We start from the raw sequence: 14,731 nt of genomic DNA, 5'->3' as shown, positions 1-14,731 counted from the left end.
AAGTGGATTGTAATCGTTTCAATTCTATTTCCGGACGCTAGATTATGGCGATGACTGAGGACAAGGGGATACAGATGACTTCGACTGCTTTTAAAGATGATGTTTGGTGTGGAATGGATGTCACTAAAATTCCATGTCCCCTAAAATCGTTAAAATATATTACGATACACTAGCATTATTTTTTGTATTGTTATCTGAATATATGGTATTGTGACATTAGTGTATCGCTAAAGCCCTAGATGTTAAAGGTATAGATGTTATTAAGGAACCTCTAGGGGAAATGCTAATAAATAATATTTTTTATTTTACTTTATTTTGCTTATCGACAAGTTTCTGCTGCTTTTATGTTGGGTCTCAGTGGATCTCAACCGCTCTGGCTTTGGATCCACATGCTCTGACTCAAATCAATAAAAAAAAAACTGTATTCATGTAAACGTATTGAATAACAAAACCAGAGGTTTGTACCTATAATACAACAAAACTAAAAATGAGATTTAAAAAAAACAAACTGTTAAGACTAGGATAACAGACCCAGTCTGGTTAATTTCTATTGGACCTCTTGAAAACATTTCTGTGTCTCAATTTGAGCCTCGATCCACCATTTGAAAGCCTCAACACGACATGGGAAAGGAAACACTTACCGATCTTAACTATGTAAAGACATATTTTCTTTGATGTAGCATCACTTGAAAGTGTCCATCGAGAAACATCTCATTATAATCACATTAATCATGTCCATAGTTTAAGTTCAATATTTTAGGTTTACATATAAATGACGACCAGTATTGTCATGCTAGCAAAAAGCTTCCATACGTTATAGTGCCCCACTTTTAGAAGAGGACCCTGGGGACTTGAACGGTTGCTAGGTTACTAACCCTTACTCTTTTGAATTGACTGGCAAACTCCCAGGTTACTAATGTTTAAAACTTAAATAGAAACAGATCCGTTCCCTTTTTCTTAGAATTATCGAACCTCTAACAATGTTGTTTATTTTCAAATTAACCTTTAATTGTTTTTAAAGCTCTGCATTGAGGTGAAAACAGGAACTATGTCCAGTGATGACATGAAAATCCATGTGGTATTTTAGATTTTAAAACAAAACGCTTCAGTCTCAAGTGCCTGCAAAGAGCAGTGGTTCTGTCAGAGAGTCTATTTTGGTGCAGCCCCATTGAGAGCATCTTTGATAGTGACTCAGCTGAAAAAGGGGGATGATGACATCCTACACCACAGGTGGACCAGCAGCATCTGAGAGGGAGGTTCTGGCAGCAATATCTCTTTTTATTGAAGTGAGCACTTCATGCTAACTGCCATATGAAACATGTATTTGCTCACAACATTCATTTGTTTTTCATAAAACCTCTCAAATCTTAATAATTATCCTCGATTTCTTGGACAGACGATGGACAGTGTGGCGGACGGGTCGAGGAGACGGCCTCTGGTCCGGGCGGTGTCGGAGGAAAGCACCAGTGAACTGGGCTCCGTCAGCTTCTCGCCATCGCCAGGAGACACCCTGCCGTGGAACCTTCCCAAACACCAGCGCATCAAGCGCTCCAAGTCGGCGTCGGGAGATGTTCTGGACCCGGCGGAGCGGGCCGTCATCAGGATCGCGGGTAAGACCTTTTACTCTGTCAATCATCAAAATGTTCTACTGTGGTTTTTATAATAAGAAATGGCATGTTATAATACATAAGTTTGTTTGTTTAATTATTTCCTTATTGGAACTTTTTCACCTAAAGTGTTGCCATGCTCATACAATTGAACTTGAATAAGCTCAAAGTAAGGAAGGGTTTGTTCACTAATCACTTGGTTAATTGTTGGTCATGCTTCAAACTGCTGACTCATCTCAGCCTTCATTTGTGTCTGGAGCAGAATATCCGATGAGATGTCGCTCTCCTTCTTCCTATTATTGATCTGGGAGGGTGTGGTGCTGCAGCAGTGGCCTCCAGTTGTCTTTGTGCACGTTCATGTTCAAGACTTTTCTGCTGACTGACTTCAGAGACACACTGGAGGATGATATGTAGTTTTTTTTAACTGTTGCAATGCATTATGGGGCTTGATTGACAATTCATAGCTTACTTTTTTGTCTAACTGATATTCTCTTTACGACATACAACTATGATGGACATCCTAGGCGACACAAAGATCTACACTAGTGTGTCGGAGCAGATGACAATGTCTTTGCCTCTGGTTTCTGCAAGACTAGCCGGGGTCTTAGCTCCTGCTGCTGCCTCCGCGACGTGACCTCGGATAAGCCGTATAAAATGGATTAAATCAATTGTAAAAGCTGGCCAGTTGGCTCTCCGTGCAAAGGCTACACAACTCTAAAGATGTCGTTGGAAATGCATAGTTTCCAGATAAACTATAGACAGAAGCTGGTTGACCACACTTTAACAAGAACCAACTAGATATAGTTACAGACCACTGACCACCGAGGAATGCTTTCTATGCTCTTAGGAAGAACTAATGACTAGGAGGGTCTACACATGTAAGGAACAGAACTCAAATCATCAGCTTCTGTGCTTGAAACATTAATGTCTCTTTTCTGCCAATATTTCACTCATATAAATAATTCAGAACAGCTTTCAGAACCGACTGTATATAAGTTATCGATTTTTTTTCTGTCGCATGCCAAGAGATTTCAGAGACTCTTCAGACCTCCTCATACTGCTCATGAGGTTTGACTGATGTTGCTTCATTTGGGACTTGCTCCCTCACTAGTCTCGGCCTCTGGCTCTCAAGCAAAGCAGAGCAGATTTGTAGTAAACCAGCTGGACACTAGAGGACAGTATGTAGCCCATTGTCCAGTTCATGGATTTGTAAGATAAAAATGAATAAGAGATGAATTTCCATTCTTAGTAGTCTGATGATAATGTCTATTTCTAGAATATACATGAATAACCAACAAATAATTGTCCATTGTAGCATTAAAAAGTACATTTATTTGTGTATAATAGATGAGTTGATCAGATGTCCATGTTATATATATTTTTATTTTTAAAGAATTGTGTAATCATATTTGAATTAAGGATTTTTTCCTTCATAGTTACTACATGAATATAAAAATCCATCACATATTTTCCCATTTATGCAGAGATAACCACATTTTCATTGTTTTAAAAGTGTGTATTTTACTGAATTGCAAGATTTAAAGTGTTAATGATTAATACTGTTTTTAGTACAAGAATAAAGATTATCTCACCTTAAATGCATACAAATAAAAGTAAAACTTGGAGGCGAGTAGAAGGCGCCTCTGAGGAGGAAGACGATCAACCCAACACCTGAAGAAGAGCTATTCACAGTTTTATTTTATCGTATGCAGCTATAATTAATGATATTTACCTTCAGTGTTGATGCAACTTTAGTTTTTAAAAGACAGCTGTTGGGTTGCATTTAAGTAATTAAATTAGTTAAAACACTCTCCTGGGTTGTGTGAGCAAACTTTACCTCCACCTGCTGTCCTACTGACAATAATAACAACCTCAGAAACATTTTAACATATCTAATCTTATTTATATTATAAACTAGATTAAATCTAAAGACAAATAACCCGAAATCTGTGAGAAGAGAGAAAGAGGAGAGAAGAATTCTAAAAGAAGTTGTAATTATGGACGTCATCTTTATCTTATATCTATTAAATATGGTATAAAGTTAATTCAAATTTAAATTTTAATGGAGGTCTTCATGAAGATGCAGAATAAGGAACCATAGCAAATATATTTTTCTATTCATCTGGGTTTCTTTTATTAAAACGTGATGAGAATACATAATGTAAGTTTTCACACAACTTAATAATTTATGTTTTCATTCATATTTTCTCACTAACTGAGTTTAACACTGAAGTAAGATTTATTTCAAAACCCAAGTATTGATCATTTTCAACCACTGTTTTGACAGAGAATCTTTTCTCTCTGTGATACCACGAGTGCATGAGTCAACATTCGGCCGGACAGGAACAACAGCGTTTCACCCGGAAAAGCAAAGCTATGTAACCATGGCAACGGGGAAAACCTTAAAGAAACAAAGCTGGGTTGTAGACTCGTGTTGCTGGAAACTGACGAGCGTTTCCCTTTGAGCGCGGTGAATCATTCAGGGGAACACTTGTGTCCTACTTCTCTCCACAGCAGGAACTCAAATAACCCCACGTCATTTGTTTCCTCAGCATGTGTGTCCCCTATCTGTGTGTCCTTATCAATGTGTGTGTGTGCGATCTGCTGCTTCAACTGGTATCTTGGTTGTGAATATATGCCTCTGTAGCTTTAAGAGGAGGGTCCGATATAAATATAAATGTGTGTTAGTGAAGGGGTGTGTGTGTGTGTGTGTGTGTTGGGGTGTGAGTGTGTGGGTATTTCTCCAGCCGAGGAGGGGCGTGGTTGATGAAGTCCACAGCTTTTGTGGGACACTCTGGTAAGGAACACCTTGGGGTCACAAGCAGTCAAAGAGGGGGTCCTAAAAGTCGTCAGAAATCCTGGCCCATCATGTCCACGTCCATTTTTGACAGGGGTCAGCGGCTGCCAGAGGAGCAGGACTATGTCCAGGCCTATGAGAACGTGAGGGAGAAGTATAAAGGTAACAACAGCTGTTAGTGTGTGCAGCACTTGTGTGTGTGGTGTGCAGGTGTGCAGACCTGGCTGCTTGGTTCTGAATGGTTGTCCACTGCTTTACTTGTTGTTGGGTTTTAAACTTTTCTCTCTGCTACTAAACACACTTCAACACAGTATGTGTACATCAGTTGTCAAGAGGAAGCAGCCATGTGACTCTCTGAGGTCCAGCAGTTGTCTATATTTATTTGGACAACGTTGTCAACACCCACTGAAACTTCTATTGTGTTCAAGAGTAACTGTTGAAGAGTTGTGTAGATTCACATTCATCCATATAATCACTCTTTATTTCAAGGCACTGCCTGTTTAAAAAAAAAAAAATGCATTCATGTTTTACATTCTTAAAACTAGGCTGTGATGATACAATGAAGAAGATGTGGAAAAGATGCTCCACTTTAACCAGGGGTCTCAAACTCAATCACATCCTTTGGTCGCCAGACAAAATGTATTTTTACTAAAAGTTAGGATGGATCTGGTTGCGATATATATATATATTTTTTTTATTCTTGGAAGCAACAATTTATCTAAACTATCTCTTCTGTCAAACATTTTGTTTTCTTCAACATGTATTTTAATGTTATTGTAAGTCTCTGCATAATTGATGACCTCAATAAGCTGTGTTTCTTAGCTTATATTATATTATAACTGGGGTGTCTATTGGCAAGAATGTGGCGATATGATATCTAATATAATACAGGGGTATACAATATATTGTGTTACCGTATTAACGGATATATATTTTTAGTATTGCCCGAGTATTTGATTCACAGACAACATGACTCTTGATGAAGTCGCAACTGCTTCCATCTGCTTCAGCTTTAAAAGATATTTGAGTCGACTGTGTCCTCTTGTTCTTAGTCAGCGCCGGAATCTTTCTGGATTTCATTTTTCCTTTAGCTGCGGAGAATGTAACGACTGCTGCCATCTAGTGGCTGGAGGTTTAATTAAAACACAAAAGTTAAAGTGCCGTCAATGTATGTATGTGTGTATATATAAAGTATATGAATTGTTGGCAATAAATAATTAAACAAAAGAATACCAAAGAAAAATGTTACAGCGCATTATCCAATATCGACATTATTTTCGTATCAATATTTCATATCACCCTTACAATTTACTAGTATCTTTATAGGTCATTATATCAACATGAACATTAATTTACTATGATTTGAGCCGAACATCCGGCGTGGACGCATAAAATGATTTGGCGGGCTGGATTTGGCCCCTGGACCACAGGTTTTTAAAAACTTGATGAATGTGTTTGATCTGTAAGTGGAAAATACGCTGCTTTAAATACTCGCCACAGATATAACCAGGAGCCCAGATTGCCAACACAAACCTCGGTGACCTTTGACTTTAATGTCAGTGAGTATTTCTATACAACTTTATTTAAAAAGTAAAGCATGATTTATAACTATAACTGAAAATAAAATTTGTAATATGATGCTAGTTTCTGATTCATTGTTTGCATTTATCATCGCTGCTGTTTTAAGAAAATGCTGTAATAGCAGAAACTTGGGGAAGTGATTTGCTAGTTGAAGTTCATTAGCATTGTTAGCATTTTAATGCTAGTTTTACAATGTAAGTAAGTAAGTAAGTAAGTAATATTTATTTATATAGCGCTTTTCGAGACCAGGGTCACAAAGCGCTTAAACAATCAAAACAATACTCAAAAAAGTACATACTTTAAAGATCAAGATAATACTGAGAACACCCAAACATGACTTCACCAGCTCAATTTAGAACAGTGTAATCTGATTTATCACTTAATCTGAGCCTCTTGTTATTTTAGGAATTACTAAAAAAGACGAGTGTATCAAAGTGAGATAGCAATATAATTTTTATTCTTTATTTATATTCCTGATCAACTTGATAACCTCACAGAATGATGTGATGTGTTTGCTCACTAAAGTGCTGGACTGTGATAAAAATCCAGCCCAAGGGAGGATTTGAACCCTCACGAAATGTCCCGCTCCCTGTTGTCAAACACTGAGAACAAACACACTTGAAATAAGCTGCTACTCTGGATGTGAGTTAATTTGTGTGTGTGGCACACGGTGTGTGTTTCCGAGCAACCCTTGTGAGTGACGGTGCTTGTGTGTGTATATAAAGCTGCTCCAAATGTATGTCTCAAGAGTTCAGATGTTCAAGTCCGTCTAGTTGATCCTGCCGAGGAACCTTTGAGTCCCGCACGGCACCTCTAGTATTTGGCCAGATCAGTTTCAGGGAAACTTGACCATCAGTTTAAAAATACCCAACGTTCTCATGCAAGAAACAGACACACACACAATGATGCCGTTTATTGGTGTCATTACTCTGACAGCAGTGAGATTCTAATAAGATCTTGTGAGTTCTGCTGCGGCTCCAAAGCTGTTGGTCACTTCCCTGAGAGAGTTCCTTCCGAAAGTGGATGATTAATCACATTTTTATTCCTTTATACACTTTATAATTCAATTGCTTGATTCAAAGTTTTAAGATAAACCAGAAATGTACTTTATTTACCAAGATTATGTTACTTTTGAATTAATGGAGGTATTTTTTTATCTATATTTTCAAAGGTGTTTCAACTGCTTAACTGTTCCTGGGCTCTTTTAATTCCCCAAATCGACAATTGCGAATCCAGAGAATTACCGTTACACTATTCCAACGCTAGGGGGTGCCATAAACGTAATGTAAAAAACTTTGGATAGTGCTTTTATGCTCCGATAATTAGCTTTTTTACTATCTCAGTTCCACTTGCCTCCTGGAATACTATTCATTTCATTAACCACATTTATCTTTTTCATGAATCAATAACAAGTAATTATTTGGATATATTTTATTCAAATGCATTTTTTTTGCTGTTCAAGTCCTATTTTTATTGCATTTTATGACATTTTATTTTCCTTGCTGTAACATGACAGTGACACATCTATTGTGATCTACTTTAGTTAGATTTGAATTTCATTCTTATCTTCTATTCACACATAACATCGATCAAACCCTTTTTGTTTAATTTCAATATTAATATTTCAGTTATTCCTATTATGTCACCTTTAACTTTTAATCTTCGGTATGTTTTCATCCCTTACAAAATTACAACTACCATGAAATCATTCCTATTATTTCAAATAACCATACTGTTTACTATTTACATTTTCTCAATGGAAAAACAGTGATAAAATCCTTATTTATTTATTTCAAACTTAGTATAATAATACATCTATGTTAATATAATATATAATAATATTTAAACTGCTTTTCGTAAGCATATTATTCCAGTTAATATTAAAAATATATATCTTATAACCAGTATTTGATGCTTCATTTGGATATTTTAAAACTGAAATACATGTATTTTTAATATTATAAATACTCTGTCAAGACTTGCTCTTTTGCCAATTTTAATCTATATTCATCTTTCTGCTTCGTCTTCAAGTCTGAGTCACAAGATCCAGAACAAAAATGTTCTTTGTGTCATCAAACCTGAGACCATGATAATTTGATATAAATAATTGATATAATCAATCAAATGTAACGTCTTCAAAAAGAAAAGTTGACACGAGAGCGCCTGATCCTCATCTGATGTTTTGAGACGACAAATAATCCAGTCTCTCCTCTGAGAATGACGGTCAGTACGAGCTATGTTGACAGAGGTCACTCGTAAATCTTCTCCACAAATGTTCTCACCGTCTCTCCAGCTTCTCACCTGCCTGATAGTTCTCATGTTTTTGTGAGATGACCTGTTTGGTGCGTGTTTGTTCGCATTCAATAGGCAACAGAGGGACGGCTAAGTGTTTATTTAACTTCTATACATTTAAAAAGATAATAATAATAATAACTTCTATACATTTACTAAAAAAATGAGGCAAGAATTAAACTTCCAGAACTTCCAAGGCCAAATTTCTCTGTCCAATAACGATACTCTAGAGAATATGCACTGCACTGCAAAGTACATTTTATTATGGTTATCACTGGCTGTTTACAGTTTTGGGCTCAGAGCCATGCTGCACTCTAGACTAAGGTTAGGAACCAGGAAGTAGATGGGAGAAGTTACTTAGTCAGTGACTTGTTCCTGTTGAAAACAATAGAGAGCTCTCTGGGTTCATAGGGAACCTTCCTGTGTGGAGATGGTATTGTCCTTCTGGGTTCTCTCTGGGTACTCTGGTTTCCTCTCCAGGTCAAAAAACAAACAGAGGTTAGTTGGTGACCTGTTGTGGCCTTTAGCAACCTTGTCTAGAAGATGAATGAATCTTTCTCAGAAGTGTCTTTGTGTCTTCCTCAGAGTGGAGAAGTAGAACCAGTCCTTCTAGAGAAGGTCCAGCTTGTATTGTATCTTTTATGGAGAGCAGTTGGTGGTGTGCATTCTTCAAATAGTTCAAACTCCGTTTGATTTTATTCATTTTTCTATGGAAAAAGTAGATAGATAAATGATGACATAAAATAAGCAAAAGGCTTCTGTTCGAGCGAGAGATCAAATTAGTTTCCCCCTCTTTTCACTTTCAATGATTGTGTAATGTTTATTGATGAATTCAAACTATTTAAAGGTCACCTCAAAGGAAAGCCAGATGAGCTTGATTAATTATGAGCTTTAGATTTGATTCTGTGTCCTTAATATAAAGGTTTGGCCACAAAAACACTTGGAGTATTAATTTCATTATTGATGATAACATTCACATGACGAGACACTTTGATGTCTGAAAATAGCATAACATGATCTAGAAATGACTTGTTACTGAATGACCTGGTGATGTCACTACTAACTTTTCTGCCGTGTCAACACATGGTCTGTTTGGTATCCAGTTTCCACCATATTTAACCTCAGTTCTAAGATGAATGTCCTGATGCTCGATCCACACTGATGATGGAGATAAAGAGGAAGTATCTTCTGCTTCTAGATGGTCTTCGATCACTTCAAATAATTGAAACAATGAGTCTTCTTGATATTTAGATCCCCCACATTCACATGACCACCACCAGAACTGAAACTCCAGCTTTGGTTCGCTACAGTTGAGTCAACAAATGTTTGGAATGTCTGCCCTGAGCCGACTGGCACACGGTCAATTCAGGAGCTTGGACGCCCAGTCACGTCCAAAAATGTGCTGCTTCTGGCTTTTTAGCACAAAGCATTGGGCGAGTCCCATCCCAGGGTCCGGAACTCTGAACACGAACAAGTTATTGGTCATGTTAGGTTCAGGGTTGCAGTGCACAACGGGAGACTTTGATGAAACAAAATAAAATAAAAATAACAATGTACCCAGTACAGTGCAGGTTGCCATAGCTTAGCCATCTACCTCACATTCATTATCCCTCCCTTGACCTGCTGGACGTTTGTTATATACGTTATCTATACCACCCTCACTGCTTTCTCAAACCCAATACCTGGTCTTTAATGCCACATTATTCACATGTTAGTGCTGTGTCTCCAATCTCACAAGTCTCTTAAGTGCACTGATAAATAGTGGACCCTCTCCACTAATAATGTCAATAATAAAGGATTCTGATTCTTGACAGTACACTGTAAAACAGTGCACTTACTTGTGTAATGCGCAAATTTTCACAGGGTAGTACTGTCTCAAATCAAACACTGCTACTATGCACTCGACAGCTTCTTCTTCTACTACTTTTTAAGGCTGTGGCAACCAGCTGTTGGAACTCTATTGTAAACACTTTACACAAGTTATTAAGTTGTGTTTCATTGTGTTATTATTGATGTTGTGTGGTTTTTTTGGGGGTAAAATTAGTGTTTTCTCGAGACATTTACACCCGTATCTGCTCTGAAGACGTATCACCCTCGTTCTCCTGGCGACGTATCTTACGTTTAGCAACACTCAATTTCCTGCCCGTTTGAGTGCGACAATTGAGGCCACTACATTTTCGCACACTGCTCAGTGTGAACGCACCTCAAAATATTAAGTGTAAGTGCAGAAGTGCGCCATTTGGGACACACCACAAGTTTTCTTTAGACTTTCCTGACCCTATGTTGTTGAATGGTTATAGATCCACCATCTGCTCTGAGAGTTTCTACCTGTTCCATATTCTGCCTTCCAATTGATAAGCCCCTAAACCAAGAAAGTTGACTTCCTCCAAGATAACTGAAAGAAAAAACACCTCAGGCATGAGTGTCATACATTCATCCCGTATTTAGTCTTTAAATTCTTGCATGATGGAGCTTAAAAAATTGTTCTACTTCTTGCTTCGGTGAGCAACACATGTGTAACACAGTCCAAAATAAGCCTCTCGTCCTGTTGAGCCTCCAGGTTATCGAACAACAAGCCCGTAACTCTTATAGCTAATGAGCAGCTGCTGTGTCGCTTTGAAAGACTTACGGCGGATCGTCGACTCGGCCACACAATGTTGTGAAGACTCACAGACGTTTGTCATGGTGTCGCTGTGTGGATTCCTCTGTGTGGTTAGTGTCCTCTTCCTTCCTGCCTTCTTTGTTTTCTGTCAATAAATCTTTAGTGACCCATGTGGCCCGAGAGCTGATCGCTTACGTAACTTGTGGTGTTTGGTGATACTACTGTAGGACTCATCTTATGCCAATATGATTTGGTTTTGTGTTGTTGTTTTTCATAATAAATACCGTGGGAATTGCAGAATTGACTGGCTGACCCAGTAGCTTTAGGTTGACTTCCTATATGAGATAAATCCGGACCCTTTTAAAAGACACCCGAGTCGCCGATGGGATTGGTGATGGAGGCTTGACTCGGAACAGCTGCGTGGAAACGGGAGCATCCACACATCCGCCCGTGGGATCAGGTGGATTTACGAGGTCCTGGGCCGCCATTGCTTTTGCTTTCATAATTACTAGTCGACTTTCTTCTTCATAACATCTGCTGTGATGTCAAACCTTTTGATGATGAAATCCCTGAATATTTTTACACAATCATTAAGTTATCACGAGTCGTAACATGAATCAATATTGACTGATGGATCGGATGTCTGGCTCTGTTACACACCAACCACCAGATATGAATATATATCACAGACTGACACCTCTTAAAGGTACAGTAACCCATTTTATTATCAACAGGCAATATGGCTGCATAGCACACAGATACAGAGCAGAATTAAATATTACAAATACATTTTTCGGTTTATGTTTTCTTTTTTACCATGTTTATGTTCAAAACTTGATTCAGTCACAACAACTAGTAAGTCCAGTACAAAGAGGCACGAATCCAGGATAACATTAAAATAATCTAATACATTTGTAAAAACTATAATTTTAATGTGACAACATTTCAATTAAAACCTTAATATAGTTAATAACGATACATTTTGAAATACACAGTGAAGTCCTGCCAACACAAAACCAAAATTATTTTACTGCATTAATTGTAAATCACACCATGATCTCAGTTTAATTAAGAACATTAAGGTGAAATTGGATTGTTGTTTTTTTTTGCCACCTAATTTCTTTATGGGGTTCATGACACACACATTCATGACTGCATGTACACACACAAAAATACATAAAGACACATTGTAGCGAGTGGGAAGAGATCTCTGGTCCATCCAGTAACGATCAATGAGTTCATGCCAGACTGGAGGTCGTGAGATCAGATTTCAGAAGGTGCACGTCATGGCTGGGATGTGAGAGAGCACTCAGAGTGCACAGACCTCCACCAAGCAGCTCATAAACCCCCATAATGGTAGTTTCACAAAACCTTTTTGTTCCACGTTTGAAGCTCATACTTGAGTTGTTTTGGAACACTGCTGCATCCAAGGGGTTTTGGAGGTTTCTGAGTCCGTAGGCCTCTAGCAATCCTCTGTGGCAACCCTTAAACAAAACAGATTGATAAGAATAACATAAAAACTGCTACAAACAAGCTTAAAATATAAACTAGTTTTCTTTTTCTTAGAACAATTCCTCTAGTAGAGATGTAAGTAAGTAATATTTGTAGAGCGCTTTTCTAGATCTGGGTCACAAAGCACTTAAACAATCAATACAAAACCCAATAAAATAGATGCTTAAAAGTTAAAGACAACACCGAAACCAACACAGGAGTCACAACTAGATGGACATTACAGACAAAGAGGTGTTTTATGTTTTTAAGTAAATCTGGACAAAGATGAAGACGATGACGACACCAGTCGCTATCCAATCCCAACTATTAGTCAACATGATGAAGAAAGTAGGTAGAAAATAAGAAATTTGAATTTTGAGTGAACTAACCCTTTAACAAACCTAAATCTAGATCACACAACTTGGTCCAACTTTGGACTGTGGGCCTATTGTAGTCGCCAATGTCAATTTATATGGCCCACAAGCTTTAGACACCTTAAACAAACTCTGAAATAAAGATATCTTGAGCTCCAGTCTAAAGTTGAGCATGTGAGACTGCACACTGTCGGAGAGTCGTTGCAACATTCAGCGCTAATGTGTTAAGAAAGAAAGTGCAGTTGCCTTCATCTTCAGGCTCTTTGTTAAAAAAACAACTGCTGGTACTTTACAGACCAGCAAGTTCTGTGTTATAATCCATTATAATTCATGCTGCCGACTCTCCTGATGTGAAGAATTCCAACGATTTATCGGAGATCATAAAAGGCGGCTGCCACATGTTTTCATCTGTTTGATTGGCAGAACATTCAGGACTCATGGTAGCATCAAACGACTGACTTGTTTTTCACATTTTTCAAGAAGAGTAAATTGTTTCAGCCGAGATTTTTAATTTGATAACTGTGACCAGGTTTCATCAAGCACTTCCTCGTACACCTGTTTTTAGCAGGTTTATTCTCCAGTACCATAAAGGTTTATCACGAGGCAGTCGCAACACATGCACAGATCAAAGCCCAAAATATAGGCAATATCTTTTGACTGTTTTGAGGAAGTACACCAGGAATACAGAATTCCACGATGAGGAGAAAAAACTGTAGTGACCCGTGGGCTGGACATATTATGCTAACTTTGAAACGAGTGACCACATGTTGGATGTTTTTAAATGCATTTATATGTTTGGCCATTACAGAATGTTTAGTGTCAGAAATCTGGCGATATGATACGTATCACGATAAAGGACCAAAGATACAATATATTGTGATACTATAGGAAAAAGGATATATTTGTAGTACTTAACTCTAGTGTTGCAGAATTTGAAGACCACAGGACTTTTGACGAAGTCGTTACTGCTTTCATTTGTTTTGAAACCAAAATATGTCCAAACATCAGCTTCAAAATCTGCTGGAGAGGACTGTATCCTCTCGTCCTCAGTCTTCGTCAGGATCTTGGGGGATTTCATTGTTTAGCTGTTGAACATGTACCGACTGCTGCCATCTAGCGGCTGGGAGTTTAATTGCAACTCAGAAATTAACAATAAAATGTATAAAAGTGAATTAAATATCTAATAATTATAGGGTACACATACTTTATTGAAATATTAACCAAAAAAGAACTATGATAAATGTGTTTTCCACCAGCCAAAAATCCTCTTTGTATGTCTGTTCAGCAATGTTGAAAGCAAACATCTTTTGATGGCGATGTGTAGGCCTAGCCAGCCGTTGCCCCCTGTAGGACTGGAGGAAGAACTGTCTAAGTTTAAGTTTTTATTCTTGCAATGTTTATTTTCCTTTCTCCTTTGTGATTTATTTGTTAAAAAATTAACCATAAACTTGTTGATTTGCGGAACTAAAGATGACTTTTGATCGATTTTGTCTCACTTTTGTTCTGCAGGATGGTTTCAGATTAGTCTCTCTGCCCTGATATATTGATTATTCTAACAATCTATTGAACAAAAACTGTGAATTTGACAGGTTGATGAACTTAAAAGGGGTGTTGAAATCCTCCAGATCACTGGACCACAACCATTCTTCACTTTGACCACCCTACTATATCCTCTCACGTCACTATAGTGGCAGAGACAAACTTTTCAAGTCAGAATTCGATCAATATAATAATAGATTTTTCTGTGGCTGCACTTGCAAAATACTGGGTCCACCTTCAACAGTTCTTTTAAACCGGGAGAGATGCTGAGTCACTGTGCTAATCCTACATTCTGGGGCACAGAAAAAGCACATGTGGATGTATTTCTACGGACAAGTGTTCAATTCTCCTTCATCAATACTCATCAATCTCCTCCCTGGAATGTTGCGAGCTGGCAATCGAGGCGTGACGGGTTCAGGCTCCTCCCTGTGAATCAGCACCAGGATGG

General features: G+C 37.9%; 1 protein-coding gene across 3 annotated transcripts in view; it reads left to right on the top strand.

Annotated features, from left to right (window-relative positions):
* Positions 1-14,731, top strand: part of pleca (plectin a) — an 81,237-nt gene that overhangs the window by 5,301 nt on the left and 61,205 nt on the right. For 2 of the 3 annotated variants that reach the window (XM_087787050.1, XM_087787049.1), the window contains exon 4: positions 1,397-1,610. In XM_087787050.1, coding sequence (XP_087643176.1) covers positions 1,397-1,610 — 214 coding nt within the window. Of the gene's footprint in view, positions 1-1,396; positions 1,611-4,411; positions 4,567-14,731 lie in introns of those variants that run through there. The other variant, XM_087787054.1, reaches the window with a different exon arrangement.

This window comes from Callionymus lyra, chromosome 3 (assembly GCF_982586985.1).
Source record: "Callionymus lyra chromosome 3, fCalLyr1.hap1.1, whole genome shotgun sequence".
NCBI lineage: Eukaryota > Metazoa > Chordata > Actinopteri > Syngnathiformes > Callionymidae > Callionymus > Callionymus lyra.
Note: the sequence above shows the minus strand (reverse complement) of the source record. Positions and strands in the feature narration are given on the sequence as shown.